The 17,266-nt window shown below is 40.1% G+C and overlaps 1 protein-coding gene across 11 annotated transcripts in view; it reads right to left on the bottom strand.

The window, feature by feature from the left end:
- OSBPL6 (oxysterol binding protein like 6) overlaps positions 1-17,266 on the bottom strand; it is a 223,387-nt gene that overhangs the window by 14,349 nt on the left and 191,772 nt on the right. For 9 of the 11 annotated variants that reach the window (XM_063644806.1, XM_055289854.2, XM_055289857.2 and 6 more), the window contains 5 exons: positions 12,593-12,700; positions 10,801-10,938; positions 2,346-2,433; positions 1,576-1,829; positions 677-814 (listed from right to left, as the gene is read on the bottom strand). In XM_063644806.1, coding sequence (XP_063500876.1) covers positions 677-814; positions 1,576-1,829; positions 2,346-2,433; positions 10,801-10,938; positions 12,593-12,700 — 726 coding nt within the window. The remainder of the gene's footprint in view (positions 1-676; positions 815-1,575; positions 1,830-2,345; positions 2,434-10,800; positions 10,939-12,592; positions 12,701-17,266) is intronic. The other 2 variants (XM_055289856.2, XM_055289859.2) reach the window with 1 other exon arrangement.

Genomic DNA, 17,266 nt, shown 5'->3' with positions numbered 1-17,266 from the left:
ATTTGCCCACAAGGAAATTCTTTGTGGGCCTCAAGATCTTTACCCTAAAACAGTTCTGTTGAATTTCAACCTGGCAATGTACATTGATAGCTTATCTTCATGGATATGGGACAAAGGATTGACAGAACTCAAAGTCACCCTTCTGCTCACCTGAGACAAATGCATATCTGATTACTTTCTCTGCCCTACTGTCTATGTAAAAATGCAGATTCACAGAGCGAGACTGAGGCATAAGTGACTGTCTCTCTACCACCCTCTCACATGTAAATTGTGTATTCAGTGAAAGGCTGATCAGAGACCCAAAAGAATGCAACCTTTCTTATCTACCTATGACCTGGAAGTCTCCATTTCCAAGTTGTCCCACCTTTCTGGACAGAATCAATGTACATCTTACATATATTGATCGATGTTGCATATCTCCCTAAAATGTATAAACCCAACCTGTGTCCAGAACACCTTGGACACATTTCGTCAGGACCTCCTGAGGCTGCGTCACGGGTGTGTCCTTAACCTTGGCAAAATAAACTTTCTAAATTGATTAAGACCTGTCTCAGATACTTTGGATTCACAACTGGTATCATAACCCATCCCAACAGATTGTTATCGAAAGGCTGCTTTCATCACCAAACTGCCCTCTTACCTATATAGAAACCTCACTGAGTCCAGTGGCACTTACCTGTTCTGAGAAAAAGCGGAATCCCTTGTCTTCTCTAATGCATTCATAAGTCTCCCCAAGGACTGGGTTGAATGGCTTACTTCCTGCTCTGAAATAGGTGGAGCAATATCCTGAAACTGCAAATGCGGCAACGAGAACCTGTTAAAACATTGAAGAAAAGGGAATAATATAGGAGAGACGACTGCTGGGTCTGTTTGTTCCTCATCCCTCTAGATTTTATACACCCCATGTGGATAGGTGTTGATTTGATGACAGTTGCATTTCCTATTGTCTGCACAGAATTTTTATCAACTCATAGGGAAAAAAATAGGTAAAATTAGGTAAAACTACTCGCACAGAAACCAGCAGGCCACTGAGGTGAAGCATTTTTCACCCTTCCATCCAACGTCATGAGTATCATGGAGTTCAAAGGTTCTGAAACCCAGTTTATCAGTTCTGCCACAGGCATGATCTTAGCCTCATGTGCATGAGGATTGTGGTTGTGGGTGCTTTTCAGAGGGCACGGCATGTTTCCCGCAGCCATATGGGGTAAAGGGTGAAGTATAAACAGAAGTTATTTTCTCAGACCTAAGTTCCTGAACAGATGGGCTATCCTGACATTCAGGAAAAACTGATAAAGTGAGGCAAGGTGTGCCTTCAACCTCTAAGGAGTATCAGACCTTTACACCTTAACTTTAGAAACACTCTAGACCAAGGATAAGGCACAAAAAGTGTGTCTTCCTGTGTTGGTATCTGGGAGGTTTTGGCCTTGCCTGATTTATGCAAACAGGTCAATTCCTCTTTTACTATGCAGTGAGAATATTATGCATATGCCAAATATATCATAATGAATTCTGGCTTAGCCCAGGTCTAGGGCTGGCAAATCCCTGAGGGGCGCTGCTCTGTTAGTTATTTATTACCATGCGCTCATACGGATCATCAGTTTCCGAAGCCTTGTCCAGGAGCTCGCTGTATTCCATTTCCTCGCAGAGGTGCTGCAGGGTGTTGAGAGGCTCGTTTAGCTCCACAGGCATAGAGACTTTAGACAGGTCTTTACCAATGTTGTTCCTCAAGATATTCCACAGGTTAATGTTACTGGTGTCAGGACAAGGAGCTGGCAGGCATGTTCGACGCCCATTTCGGAAGGCCCCTCCTGTAAGCTCCCCATTCAGGACTGGAAGAAGGAGAGTCACAGTGAACAACACTTTGCTGTTCTGATTTCACAAAATCAAGAAGGGAAATAACTTTCAAATAAATCTGATTTTGAGACATTTCATGAGTCTTCATTATATCCTTTCAAAAGTAAATGGAATTCTTTCAATGCAAGGTTGCTAATAAATGCAGAAAACAACAGTGTATAGTTTTATAAATAAGGCATTAAATACACTCAAATATCATTCAAGACAAGACAGGCTAAGTTTTAAAAAATTAAATATATTTAATGAGAAGGACTCAAGCTGTTGGTTTGAGAAAGAGGAAAAACCTTTTCTCTTAACCATTTACCTAACGGATTTTTCAACCATTTACCTCAAGAGATTATACAAAATAGAATGTATTGAACAATCAGCTGCCAAAAGAACAATTAGCGGGGGTGGGGGTGGGGTGGGAGGGGGAATGCCTGTTCATTAAGTCTTCAGTGTTGCAATTTGGCATGTAGATAGAACAACCTGGAAGCTCAAATGATGCATACTTTGCCGAGAAATATTGTCTGCAACACTGGTGTTGTCTTCAGATATATTATCACTCACATCACTGATGTAAGACTCATCATCTGAAGCCTAAGGAAGGGAAGAACATACAAGGATCAGAATTCTTGCTCAGTTTTGCAAGCTCAGATAATCAAGTGATTAAAAATAACAAAATATTGTTCCAGTGAGAAGCAGAGGTCCTAGAGGGAAAGGTATTTGACATATGTGCAATGAACACTTGAGGGTCTCGATGAACTAGGATATAGGATTGCTAGAAGGGAGCCTGGTCTTTAGCTCCTTGTCTTAGTAGGGGCAGGAGGGCGGGGGAGACCAGTAAAGAACCAGAAATATTTTAATATAATACACTAAGAATGTTTCAGGTTGGTGCAAGAGTACTTGCGTTTTTGCCATTACTTTCTTTTGCACCAACCTAATACCTAAGAGAAGGCCCTATGACTCTACCTTAGAGGACTCAGGAGAGGCTGCCCAGGGGGCAATATTTAAACTGGGTGTTAGAGAATGAATAGGAGTTGCCCAGTTATTAGAAGGGACAGAAGCACACGAAGAAGAGAGATCGTGCAAAGGTAAGGCCCATGAGAGCAACATTTATCCCAGGAATGCAAGGATGTTGAGAGTGGCTGTGACAGAAGGGAGAGAAAACAAGAGGGCCTGACAGTGAAGGGCTTTTCATGCCAACAAAAAGGGTTCATATGCAATCCTGAGTTAGTAAAACCAACAAAAATGCACAGGATGTTGGAGTCAGATTTGGTTTTCAGGAAGATATTTGGCAGCTTTCCCTAGGGAGGTCAGATACTAGGATGCTGCGTAGATCTGGGCAAGAAATACAGCTTAGTAAGCTGGGTGTAGTGGCTCACGCCTGTAATCCCAGCACTTTGGGAGGCTGAGGCAGGCAGATCACAAGGTGAGGAGATCGAGACTATCCTGGCTAACATGGTGAAACCTTGTCTCTACTAAAAATACAAAAAATTAGCTGGGTGTGGTGGCATGCGCCTGTAGTCCCAGCTACTCAGGAGGCTGAGGCAGGAGAATCGCTTGAACCCGAGAAGCAGAGGTTGCAGTGAGCTGAGATCGTGCCATTGCACTCCAGCCTGGGTGACAGAGGGAGACTCTGTCTCAAAAAAAAAAGAAATACAGCTTAGATACAGATGGCCTCTGTGACAATGGGGAGAGACGAAAAGTGAAGCCACCCCCTGCATGAGAAAAATGTGAAACTAAAATGAAACACAAATTAGCAGAAAAATGAAATTAAGGAACAATGTACATACTAAAGGGACTTAGAAACAGAGCAGATCAGGAAAGAGAGGATAAGATAGAACCATCAGAGGAATGGGAAAACTAATGACTTTCCTGTAGGCAAGAAAGCTGCTGATACTTACTTCCTTCAAAATGGAAACAATGCTGTATTTTTTTCTGAATATAAAACATTCTTATTGTAAAAAATTATAAAACAGGTAAGAGTAAACAGATGAGTATGAAAATTACCCATCAGCCCATCACCTATAGGAAACCATGTAACATTTTGGTGAGTATTATCCTCCAATTTCAAAATGACTGTACAAACATATTGACACATCTATCTTTATATACTGAAAAAGGAGATCAGTTTACATATTGCTTTATAGCATTCTGAATACATTTTCATTATTGTAGCTACAGCTACTTTATTTGGAAAGGCAACATATTTCATTATATGATTATAATAAGGAATTTAACCAGCATATAGGTGGTTTCTAACATTTTATTATTATAGACAATACTTGGATGAACATCCTTGTAAATATATTTTTGTAAATCTGCCTGGTGATTACATTAAAATTTATTTCTGGATCAGATGGGTCACTTTGAGGCTTTAGTTCCATGTTGCCAAATTGCTCTCCTGAAAGACTGGATTAGTTTGTTCTCATCAGCAATATATGGGAACATCATCCATCTTTCTACATCCACTTAAACACTTTACACTATCCATCTTTTTTAGTATTTACCTAGTATACATAAAAGATCACCTTTTTTTTTTTTTTTGAGACAGACTCTTACTCTGCTGCCCAGGCTGAAGTGCAGTGGTACCATCACAGCTCACTGCAACCTGAGCTCATAACTCCTGGGCTCAAGGGATCTTCCTACCTCAGCCTCCCAAGTAGCTGGGACTACATGCACACACTCCCATGCCTGGCCAATTAAAAAATAAATTTTTTTTTAGATATGAAGGGTCTTGCTATGTTACCCAGGCTTGAACTCCTAGCTTCAAGCAATCCTTCCACTGCAGCCTCTCAAAGTGCTGGTATTATAGGTATGAGCCATTGCACCTGGCCAAAAGATTGCTTTAAAGTTTGAATTTCATCCTTTATGAACTAATTTTCTTATCGTTCACACATTTTTCAGTTTGACATATAGATTACATTTTTCTTAACTTGCATTTTTAAACTTTGTTTATGCCAATTCTTTTGTCATGTAAACATTTTTAATTTGTACATAAAAACAATTGGTCTTTGTCTTTAAGGTTTCTGGATTTATTGCTAATGTTTTAAAAATTAGAGTTGAGAAGAATTCATATATTTAGGGAGAACAATGATGGACAGAATGATTGCACACATGGATGAATAATGGTAATTTTGTTTTTGCATACAGAGTAAGCCCACAAAGATGACAAGTTGCGAATAGAATCTTTTTCTGATTCATATTTTCCCACTGCAACTGGTTCCCACAGTTCCTATTGACTGCAGCAGAGCTGAAGGTTAAACCATCAGGCTCATGAAAAGCCAACTTCTTATGCTTGAAAGCGAAAAAAAGTAAATCAGACTCCTCTGTGTGATTTCTCTGAAAAAAATCTAATCACACTCAATTATGTTTGAGGAGACAAATGTCTACCTAAACCAAATTCACATTGCATGCATGTTTATTGTTTGAATGTTTGTTAAGAAAACACTCATGTTTATCCTACAAACAGCTATAAAGTCTATTCTTCTTTGATTTCTTTTCTTTCTTCTTTCTTTTCTGTCTTTCCTTTTCTGTTTCTTTCTCTCTTTTTCTCTTTTCCTTCCTTCCCTCCTTTCTTTCTTTCTCTCTCTTTCTTTCTTCCTTTTTCTTTCTTTCTCTTTCTTTCCCTCCCTCCTTTCTCCTTTTCCTCCCTCCTTCTTTCCTTCCTTCCCCTCCCTCCCTTCCTTCCTTCCTTCCTTCCTTCCTTCCTTCCTTCCTTCCTTCCTTCCTTCCTCTCTCTTTCTTTCTTCTTTCCGTCTCTTCCTCCCTCCCTTCCTTTCTTTCTTTCCTTCATTCTTTTTTGATACAGTATCTCTTTCTGTCACCGAGGCTGGAGTATAATGGCACAATCACAGCTCAACACAGCCTTTACCTCCTGGGCTCAAGGGATCCTCCCACCTCAGCCTCCTGAAGGAGCTGGGACCACAGGCATGCACCACCATGCCCAGCTAATTATTTTATCTTATTTCTTTGTAGAGGTGTGGGCTCCCTGTATTGCCCGGGCTGGTCTCAAACTCCTGGTTCAAGCAATCATCCTGCCTCTGCCTTCCAAAGTATTGGGATTACAGGCATGAGCCATCATGCCTGGCCTTCCTCTTCAATTTTTAATCTCCCCCAAACTAATATATCATAGAAATGATCTGAAATCACTGGTGTAAAATAATTCTACAATAATAGTGGGCCTTGAGTAAGATGTATACATGTCACATGTGTGCAGTAGTTAAGGCTGGGCTATCTTGCTGTGGTCCATTCACGCTACCCTGCACAAAGAGCCAAGGCTCTGCACTATCATAATCAAACAGTTTGTCCTCCACCCCGTGGTTAAGAATTCCTGGAACCAAATATTTCTCTTTACAAACTTAGGGATTCAAAAGAGTTCAGAAAATATATATTTTTCCTAAATGTGACCAGGCATGTAGCATTGCAGAAACAAGTTCAAAAGCAAAGGCAAATAGATTATTGTGGAAGCAAGAAGAACATTTTTTAAAAGAGCAGAGGATTCATTCAGTAAAGTGCATTGGTAAATAACATATAAAGAGGATTTTTCCCTCAGCCATGGAAAATGTTAATGTAAGACAGCTAATGCCCAGATGCTTCTCAGAATAATCATTATAAGCATTTCTTCCTTTGCTCAGTTAGCAGATATTTATTGAGTACCTGCTCTGGGCTCACCAGAACTGTTTTAGTGCAGGAGACACAGTGGTTAAATCTCTGCCTTCATGAAATGTATGTTCTAGTGGGGCAGACACACAACAAATGAAATATAGGAAATATATATATATTTAAGATAGTGATAAGCATGAAGGAAAAAAAATGAGGAAAGAGGGATACAAACGGTCAGAGGAGGCCAGGTGTAGTGGCTCACGCCTGTAGTCCCAGCACTTTGGGAGGCTGAGGCAGGGGAATCACTTGAGGTCAGGTGTTCGAGACCAGCCTGGCCAACATGGTGAAACCTCATCTCTACTAAAAATACAAACATTAGCCAGGCGTGATGGTGCACGCCTGTAATCCCAGCGACTCGGGAAGCTGAGGCAGAAGAATTGCTTGAACCCGGAAGGTGGAGATTGCAGTGAGCCAAGATTGCACCATTGCACTCTAGCCGGGGTGACAGAATGAGACTCTGTCTCAAAAATAAATAGAAAAACCCCAAAAGGTCAGAGGAAAGGAAGAAATGGCAACTCTAAATTGTAGATAGGACAGCCAGCATAGGCTTCCCTGGAGGTGATCTTTGAGTAAGGGTCTGAAGAGAGTGAAGGAACTGAAGTTGTGGATCTCTGGGGGAAGTGCTTGGGCCAGGGTAGATGGCAAGTGCAGAGGCCCAATTTCCTTTGGCAGCTGCAGTGCAGGATACGCAGCTTGAGCTTAGCCTGCAGCTGCTACTAGGATTCCCACATGTATAGTCAACTCACCAGGTGGGTTGCTAAGACCATGAGTGTGAAGGTGCAAGGAGCCTTCTGGGGAGACCTCATCACAAGGTGATACAGTTTGGATGTGTGTCTGCATCCAAGTCTCACACTGAAATCTAATCCCCAGTGTTGGAGGTGGGGCATGGTGGGAGGTGATTGAATCATGGGAATGGTTTTCTCTGGAATGGTTTAGCACCATCCCCTTTGGTACTGTCCTCCTCATCGTGAGTGAGTTCTTGCGTGATCTGGTAGTATAAAAGTGTGTAGCAACTCCCACCTTGCTCTCTTGCTCCTACTCTGGTCATGCGAGGGCCAGCTTCCCCTTGGCCTTCTGCCATGGTTGTAAGTTTTCTGAAGCCTCCCCAGAAGCCAAGCAGATGCCAGCATCATGCTTCCTGTACAGCCTGCAGAACTGTGAGCCAATTAAACCTCTTTTCTTTATAAATTACCCAGTCTCAGGTATTTCCTTATGGCAATGTGGGAACTGCCTTATACATAAGGGAACTTAGAGACTTGGGCAGATGAGATTGTCCCAGAAATGAAGCCTTAGCTGAAGGGGAAAAGCAACTCTGAGAACATCATAATATCTGTCACTTGGGTTTATCTCCTGGCCTACCCCCTTCAAATACTTAAGGCCAACTGTTGTGATAAAGGGAGAAGTTGCAAGTAAAAACAGTTATTTTATGAAAACCTGTGAGGTACGGGGCACAAGGAATGGGGGTACAGTTCAGCTCTTTCCAGTGTGAATTGTAGGAGATAGTCACTCTCCTTGCTACAGCAAGGGACACGAGGTATCTTTAGCAAATGGGCAACTCCAGAAATCATTCCTTTGGCTGTTGGAAGGCTCCAGAAGACAGGTGGCATGAGGCTGGAGCGACAGCAGGCATCAGATTATAAGGGTCTTTGTTTTAATAGCTAAGGAGTTTAGAATATTATCCTAAGGATACTGGGGAATACAGACATAATCAGATTTGCCTTTTAAGAAGATTACTCAGGTTGCCCAGCGGAAAATGGATGGGATGCAGCAAGATGGGAGACTGGAAAAGTTATGAGACTGATGGGGTGATCTAGGTGGGGAGCAGATAGGAACTGAATTGGAGCAGTGGCACTGAAGCTGCAGAAAGATGTACAGATCTGAGAGTATTTAGATGATGGAAGCTACAGAACCCGAGTGAATCAAGGTGAGTGGTAGTAAAGGGAAAGAAGGAGTGAAGGAAAATCTTCAGGCATTTGGTGTGAACAGTTGGGTAGAGGGGCACTTAGACAGACGATACGAGAGGTATGGGCAGGCTGGGGTTTCTCCCCTGGTGGAGTGGTGGGGCTTGTTGATGAACTCTTTTGGGACGTGCTGAATTAGAGGTTCTGTGAGCACCAGGTGTCAGTGTCTAACAGGTAGCTGGTTATGTAGATCCTGAGCTGAGTGTCTCTTGGACGGTTCTGTCCTTGAGCTTTAGACTTAAATATGCAAATGCCTGATAGGTAACTCCACTGAGAGGTCTGATAAACTCATGATGCCTCACAGAGAATGTCTCATCTCCCTGAGACCCCGCCCTCCACCTTCTTATCCCGCTGTCTGCCACCACATTCACTCCCCAACCCCTCACCTGTCCCAGGGTGGCACCACCATCTTGCTTGGACTAATGCAATAACCTGCTTCACATCCTCTTCATTTCTGTATACCCAGTGTCCAGGGCAAGCAGTACCTAGGGTCCCAGCTGGGTGTGCCCCAGGGACTTGGAAATCGCTCTCAGAAAGGTAAGCTAGGAAGTCATCAGATGATAGGTCAGAACTCAGATAATGCACGGTCAAGTCTGACTGTAACCTGACTAAAGAAGGATGAAGGGGTCGGATGCAGTGGCTCATGCCTGTAATCCCACCACTTTGGGAGGCTGAGGCAGGCAGATCACCTGAGGTCAGGATTTCGAGACCAGCCTGACCAACATGGAGAAACCCCGTCTCTACTAAAGAAACAAAATTAGCAGGGCGTGGAGGTGCATGCCTGTAATCCCCACTGCTTGGGAGGCTGAGGCAGGAGAATTGCTTGAACCCGGAAGGCAGAGGTTGCGGTGAACCAAGATCGCACCACTGCCCTTCAGCCTGGGCAACAAGAGCAAAACTCTGTCTCAAAACAAAAACAAACAAACAAAAACAAAACAAAAACAAAAACAACAACAGCAAAAAAAAAAAGAAGGATGAAGGATGGGTCAGCAATGGGAGCTCAGCAAGGCAGAGTCAGAAAAGGAAATTTTCGTAGCATTATCGACAGCATGGTGGTCCCTGCGGGTGCAGGCAGACAGGCACAAATACCAAGTCGTTGTGGCAGAGTATCCCTATGATGGAGGGTGAGTATGAAGCTCTAACATTCTGGCCCTGTAGCCTTAAGTTTACTCGTGTCCCTTGCTCATCAGGCAATCTCCGACTAGAATTAGGCTTGCCATGCAGATTTGCCTACAGGAAAAGACGCACTAATTAGCAAGGATGATTATTCTGTCCATCTGAGAGTATGTATCAGTTACCATCACAGATCATTAAATTAGCATTCCAGCCTGTGAATGGAAGTCTCTGTGAACCTGTTAATGCATGCCTTGGGATCTGACAGGCAGGTGCACGCCTTGGTATGCTGACAAATTCAGTATCTGATATAAGAATTCTATTTTACTTTTCTCCCATTATAAAAATGATATGTATTCATTACTGCTTTCTCTTTTCCACTTTGTCTTTGTTTCTAAAATCACTCATAATTTCAAACATCCAAAACCAACTACTACTAATTGTCAGGATGTTGCCTTCCAATCTGTTTTCTATGCACATGGAAATAATGTTTAGCAATGATTTCATTTCTTTTTTGTAAAAATGCAGTATAGATTTGCAATCCCAAATGACAAAATTCCTAATCAGCTGTGTGGAAAAGAATTTTGGCTGCTTTCCTCATGCCAAAAAAAGTTCACTACACTGTAGTAAAAGAGCTAATTTCTGCAACCTGACCAAGGAAGAGGTTCCCTGTTTCCAAGACCTTGGCAAGAATCATAAGCACGAAGAGCAATCCAGTACAGCTTTTATGATAGTCAGTGGTTAACCTCCAAAAACCGTAATTATCCGACTAGCTATGTGCTACACATTATCCTTCTAAGATTAAATTCATGTCCCTAGTGAAAATATCTAATATGTATGTGTCTGTGTATGTGCATGAATGGTGCTTTCCTAATTCTCTCATTCTTTCTATATTTATTAGCTAGTCTCCTTCTATAAAGAGCTCTGTCATAAACTCTTTTGTTACCCTGAAATAGGAATCATAGAAGACACTCCAATAAATGTTGATTCTTTCCTTTAGTTCATCAAATTTAAATTCTTGATGCTCAGAAACGTTAAGTGCTTAGTAATTGGGAACTGATAACAGTTCGCATGCTTTTAGCTTTGCTACAATTTGGGCATTTTACTATGATGTAAACAAAAAAACAAATGAAAGTAACCACCAAAAAGTTCCACAGTTTTATATTCTTTAACTCAAACTCAGTCACAAGATGTTGAGGCCAACAAGTCAAGGAGGCATACATACCTCATTCTCTGATGAACTTGCAGAGAGGAGCACCTCTTGGGCATCAAAGAACTCAGAAACAGACTCTGACATGGAGAGGCGGCTCTCATTGGCTGCTTGCTGTGATAGGGGGAGACTGACATGGATTTGCTCACCAGTCTGCAGAAGACAGAAGCATACAGTGTAATTGCTTTTCTCCCTGTTAGAATAGCTATTCCTTCAAATTAGCCAGATTTCTACTCTTTAATACTGTATGTTAAAAAGTGGCGGCCACAAGTAATTTTCACTTGCAATTCAGTAATGATTACTGTATAATTTTTCTTCCAATGTGTCTAAAGACCCCAAAAGGAATAGTTGAAAGGTGTTGGTACTGTGCCTTGATTTTAAATCTTTGGTTGATTGATACTAAGTCAGGTTAAGCTGCTATGAATACCCTGCTTGACTGTAGAGACTTCATTCTCTTATTCTTAGGTCTGTCATATTCTAACGGTACATTAAACATGAAGAAATATTTGTAGAAACTACTAAAGTCATGCTAAGAAAATCTATAAAACTAATTTTTGAGACAGACTATATACGTCACTTTCCAATTTGATCATGAATTTGAACCAATAAAACACATGACTGGAATATTGAACCTTATTTCAAATTATACTTTTATTCAATAAGTGATAAATAGTTTTCAAGGAAGCTATTTAAGTTTCAATAAAAAATGTAAAAGAAATATATATATATATTCTAGTACACATTTCAGATTGAAAAGAAGATTCCAACTGAGATTATCAAATTATTTTTGAATGACAAATTTTAGAGATACTTCTAGATTCTGGGCAGTTGAGTGAATATAAGTGTTATCAGAGAACACAGGGCCCATGGAGGTGAATGGATTTAGGGTGGAAAACTTAAGTCAAAGACAAATTGTCCTGGGATAATGTTTCCTAAGAGGTTAGAACCCTTGTACCTATAGATTTCTAGTAAAATGTATGTTTTTGGTACAAATATGACCTTAGTATCAGTTAAACCTCTCATCTTGTTACATATATCACCACTGTATATAAAGCTCTAACATTACTGTTAAAAAGTGTAAGTTCTCATGCTATAAAGTAATAATTTTATGGAGAGTCATAAACAGAATTATACACTTAAGTTTAGCCCATATACTGAATGTTCCCCTATTCTCTTAACATTTCTTCAATCTGAAAAATGGAATAATAATACCACCTAACACAGAGCGTTGTTGAGAGTATCAAATGAGATAACACATGCAAAGTCATTAACACAATACCTAGCACATAGTAAGCATTCACTTGACACATGTCAGCTATTAATTAGCAGCAGCAGCAGTAGTAGCTGTAGCAGCACCATTAGTATTATCTTAACAAGGTCAGGTGACTTCTGTCCTTAGGGCTTTCAAAACAAACCTTAAGAACACTTTTACTTGGCAACTTCTCAGCTAAATTTTTTTTTTTTTTTTTGCAACATTTCACTGGCCATTTGATGCTAATGAACACTTCTAATGACGAATGAGACAGACACTGAAAATTAACAAGCTGGAGTAGATATATAAATCAAATATTCAGTGGCATCAGGTGAACATAGGAATAAATAAAAATAGACACTGATCACCAGCTATAAATGATGTCAAGCTCTTATATATCCTTTACTTCAAAGAACATTGAACTGTCAGTGACACAAATATTTATGGAGGGAACCTTATTAACAGCGAAAGAACTGGATATAAATAAACAGAAATATGCAGTAAATTTAGATGCTAAAAAATAGGTACTCTGCATCTATTTAAAATGAGTCTTACCTCATCAGGGCTAGGAATAATATTTACACTGACAACCTGATCACAAATAATAGACTCTGAATGTATTCTGTTCAATCGACTCCTTAGTTCAGCATTCTGGTTGAGTGCCTTAAAATAACAAAAACCACACATGTAATTTAAAATTAATAAGCAAGCATAAAACAGAACAAGTACACAGGTACAAGTTAGACAATAAAGTCTGTGATGTTCTTAGCTCTAACTTTTGAAGCCACCATGAGCCAGACCCTACCAGCAAGGAGTAAATAAATGGCTCAAAATTAAAGTATTCACTTTTTATAAAATAAGATTGCTACTTTGCAGGTTGGTGGGCTGAAAGAGTTAATAGATTTCATAAAAGTGATTCATGAAATTTTCTTTCCTTTAGAGTGAGGCCCATTACACTCAAGCCCAGTCTACCACCACATATATATTACTTTTTGCAGCCTGTGATGAAAACTATTGTTTTCATTGAAAATTCTTTCACGTTTTTGTTCTAGTTTCTAAAGTTTGGGAGTTGTTTCAAAGCTGGGTAGTTATCTTAAAAATTAGTTAGAAATGGAATGAACTGGATTTAGTTTATAGAATTATATTTTAGTCTGTTTAAAGAAAACATCTGTATTTTCATTTTCCAGGAGCACATAATTAATACATATGACAGTGCTGCAGAACTAACTTAAGTGCAAACAAAAAGGTGTCTTCACTGAACAGTGTAGACACTGACAACCATAACAAAGAACATAGCACTGAAAGTACACCAGCTCTAAGTTCTCTACATGACACTACCTCCAACATGCTTTAAGTTAGCATCAGTAAAACACTACTTGCTATAACACGGTTTAGTATGTGGAGCAACTGCATTTATTACAAGAAGAGAACAGCTTTACATAAGCGTGGCATCCCTACAAGGACCCTGTTGACAAAGGTACAGTGAATCCTCTGGGAATGAACATCCCATTGATACACAGAAACATGTTCCATTTATAGACTACAGATGTAGCTAATTGAAATTATATCAAGCCTCAAGTTAAAGACCTGTGAGAAGACAAGGCCCAGAGAAAAGACAGCCTACTTTTCCTTCCCATTAAGATCAGTGATTAGAAGATGTAATGATGTAAATGTCAGTGCCTAGTAAAGAGGGCATCTGCTTCAGGGAATGGGCATTCTGCTTCATTCAGAGCCAATGAATACAGTAAATCAATACATAAACAAATATAATCTCATAATTACAACTCTGTACCTATTAAAACACCCAGGGTAAATACAAAGTAGCTAACCTCTTCATTGCTTACTCCTTGAGCATGGAGCACAGAGCAGCCTCTTCTCTCCTCTCTCCATCCTGGTGCCCATGTCTTCCCTTCCCTCAACCCAGTTGAGGGCAGAACTATCACTTGCAGCCTTTGGATTTTGTTTGAAGCTGTTAGAACCAGTTTGTAAAATATGTCAAATCATATACTTGATCTGGAGGGCTGTCACATTGATGGATTAAAGGTGGATACAGATTCTACAGTCATTACATTTGGAGATAGGAGGAAATATGTCTCTGACTATCTGAGAAAACAGGAATGTTTTATGGGGAAAAAGGTGATAACATTCTTAGCAGATAAACCATGTGCCTCAAAGGAAGACTCCTGGTATCTTTTCATCCCGAAAAAGTGCTCAGGATCATTTTTCTTGGAGCAAAATCTCAAACACTTAGAATTAGAAAAAAAACCCAACAATGACACTGCATTACTCTTATCTATTGTGTGTACCAAAGGTCTTTCTCCTATAAGTTAGGACCACAAAAGATGCTGATTTCTTCTTTGTTGCTTCTCTGCCTACAAGTAAATACATAGTTGCCTTAGTTACTGAAATATTTGGAACCAGATATGCTTTGGTGTCATATAAGTGGGAGGCCTCATGGTAAGCTATTTTGATAGTTTTAATTGCAGAATCACAGTTTTGTTGTTGTTGTTTGTTTTGAGACAGAGTCTTGCTCTGTCACCCAGGCTGGAGTGCAGTGGTGTGATCTCAGCTCACTGCAACCTCGGCCCTGGGTTCAAGTGATTCTCATGCCTCAGCCTCCTAAGTAGCTGGGATTACAGGTATGCACCACCACATCTGGCTAATTTTTGTATTTTTAGTAGAGATGAAGTTTTGCCATGTTTGCCAGGCTGGTCTCAAACTCCTGACCTCAAGTGATCGTCTGGCCTCAGCCTCCCAAAGTGCTGGGATTACAGGCAGGAGCTACCCTGCCCAGCCCAGAATCACAGTCTTGACCTGAGGGTTTTATACAAACCTCAAATAATAGCTCCTCCAAAGTAGCTACACCTTCTGTTGCCACTGTAAGAGTGTTAACGAAACAACCCCACAAAAACTCAAGGACAAGGATAAGTAGTGGTTTTCTTCAGGGTGGGAATGTTAAAGATAGGTTTGCCATTTATAAGAAAAGCTTGCTCTGGATATTTAAAAAAATTAAATTCTTATTTAAGCTCTCATCTTATCCCATGTTCATTAAATGTGATCACGCCTACAGGTATGTGTGATGGGCACACAAGATAACATCTAGCCATTAATATCAATAAGAAATGAACTCAGAGGTTTTTAATTTAAATATAATTTATTCTTTTTCTTAGATGTGATGTGAAAAATAAAAATTCTGGCCTGGGAGTCAGAAGATCAGGTTCTCTTGATCTCAGGGCTAAGTAGTCTTCACCAAGTTACTTAACCTTTCTGGGGTTGTATTAAATAAACATACAAATTTGATTGAAACGCTAAGTCAGAATCCTGCACAGTGCTTCTTGGTTATCATGATGAAGATCAACTAGTATCTAGAATAGTGCAAAAATAATTCTGGGTTTGGGGATTTTCTGATGCTTAGATTATGGTTCATAGGAATTTCTATACTTTATGGGGCAAATCATCAGTATTTGGCCCTCTGACAAGAGCATAATCAAGGTATTTTTACATTCTATGCAAAGTTGACTTTGGCATTCATTGGGATGGTCTGGAGAGAGTTTTATCACCTATGTCCTTACTTAATTCTCTTATTGTTGAAACCCTGTTCTCTCTTCCATTGATGGCAAAAAGAGTAGCATGGGAGCAAAAGAGAGAAATCTTAGTTAAAGTATTTCTTATTAAGATGAAAGCTGGGTGTGGTGGCTCATGTCTGTAACCTCAGCACTTTAGGAGACCAAGGCAGATGGATCACTTCAGGTCAGGAGTTCGAGACCAGCCTGGCCAACATAGTGAAACCCCAACTCTACTAATAATACAAAAATTAGCTGGGTGAAGTGGCACATGCCTATAGTCCCAGCTACTCAGGAGGCTGACGTAGGAGAATCACTTTAAGTCTTGAGGTGGAGGCTGCATTGAGCCAAGATTGTGTCACTGCACTTCAGCCTGGGCAACACTGAGAGACTGTGTCTCAAAAAAAAAAAAAAGTATTTTTTTATTAAGATGAAGAAAAATAGAAGTATTTTTATTTGTTTTTTTTTTACATTTAATTTTTTAATGTAATTTTTTTTCAAACTTCAAAACTATTTTTTTTTAGTGATGGCAAATACTCAAAGCCAAAGATCTGCTGTGGTTTACCACTATTGGTAAAGAATTACACTTTCCTGCCAAAATATTAACATTGTGCCAAAAGAAAACAGTTTGGTTCCATTTTAAGTACATAATGATACATTTTGCTAGTTCTTATTCTAATCACTTTTAGAATTGAGACAAAAGTAGAAGACTCATCTCTGCTGCTATGATTTCAAGCCAGATGTTAAGCATGTTGAGTTCAAAGCTAAAAGTTTAAAAGACATCATTTTATTAATAATATCTATGCAGTGGTAGAAAAGAGTTGCTGTTACATAGCACAGGAAGCATGGAAATCAAGACTGTTCCCACTCTGGCAACCCCAGTGGTGAAAAGTGTAAGTCGGCAACTGAGCATGCAACAGCCCCTTTCTGGGCATCCTCCTCCTTTTGCCTTGATCGTACAGGCTGTTTTTGAAGTTTGCTACAACCAAGTGCCATGAGCTTTCTGGTGTAGTGCTCTCAGGTAGCGCTTAGGTCTACGTTTATTATTTCCTGCCCTAAAAATTATTTTTACCTAATAATACCATGTTTCTATAATAATACCATGGAAACTTTGGGACAAGTATTGTCAGGGAAATGATGCTCTTCATGACAACAGAAAAGGGCCTAAAAGATGGCAGAAATAAAGTAGGGAATATACCCAAGAGGAGTGAGCAGTGGCATAAGCAAGGAAAAACGAGGCAGAGGACCAGCCCCTGGCGCCAGCCAATGAGCAAGAAGAGCTATGGTGACTTGTCAGCAATAACATCGCTGTTAGTGGCATACAGGACCAAAGGCCTAACAGGGAGGAAGCACCTTGAAGTCAGGAACTGGGCACAGATTCTTCATGCAGCAGGTTTGATGCATATTCTCACCACTCGCTTTACTGAGCTCGGACTGAACTAAAAACTACAATGCATGCTCATTTCCCCACACCTCATGTCCCTTATGCACATTTCAAGTCTAATATATCCAAGAAACACACAATTCCTTTCCAATGTATAAAAGAAGTTGCCGTCTTAAAGATTTGAGCCAGAATCAATTACCTAAATTGCCACCTCCTTAGCTACTAACTACCATTCATCAACCCTGGCAGGTAATTCCTAGGTGAAGATTTATCTTAGGCTGG

Source organism: Symphalangus syndactylus, chromosome 8 (genome assembly GCF_028878055.3).
Source record: "Symphalangus syndactylus isolate Jambi chromosome 8, NHGRI_mSymSyn1-v2.1_pri, whole genome shotgun sequence".
Classification (NCBI taxonomy): domain Eukaryota; kingdom Metazoa; phylum Chordata; class Mammalia; order Primates; family Hylobatidae; genus Symphalangus; species Symphalangus syndactylus.
Note: the sequence above shows the minus strand (reverse complement) of the source record. Positions and strands in the feature narration are given on the sequence as shown.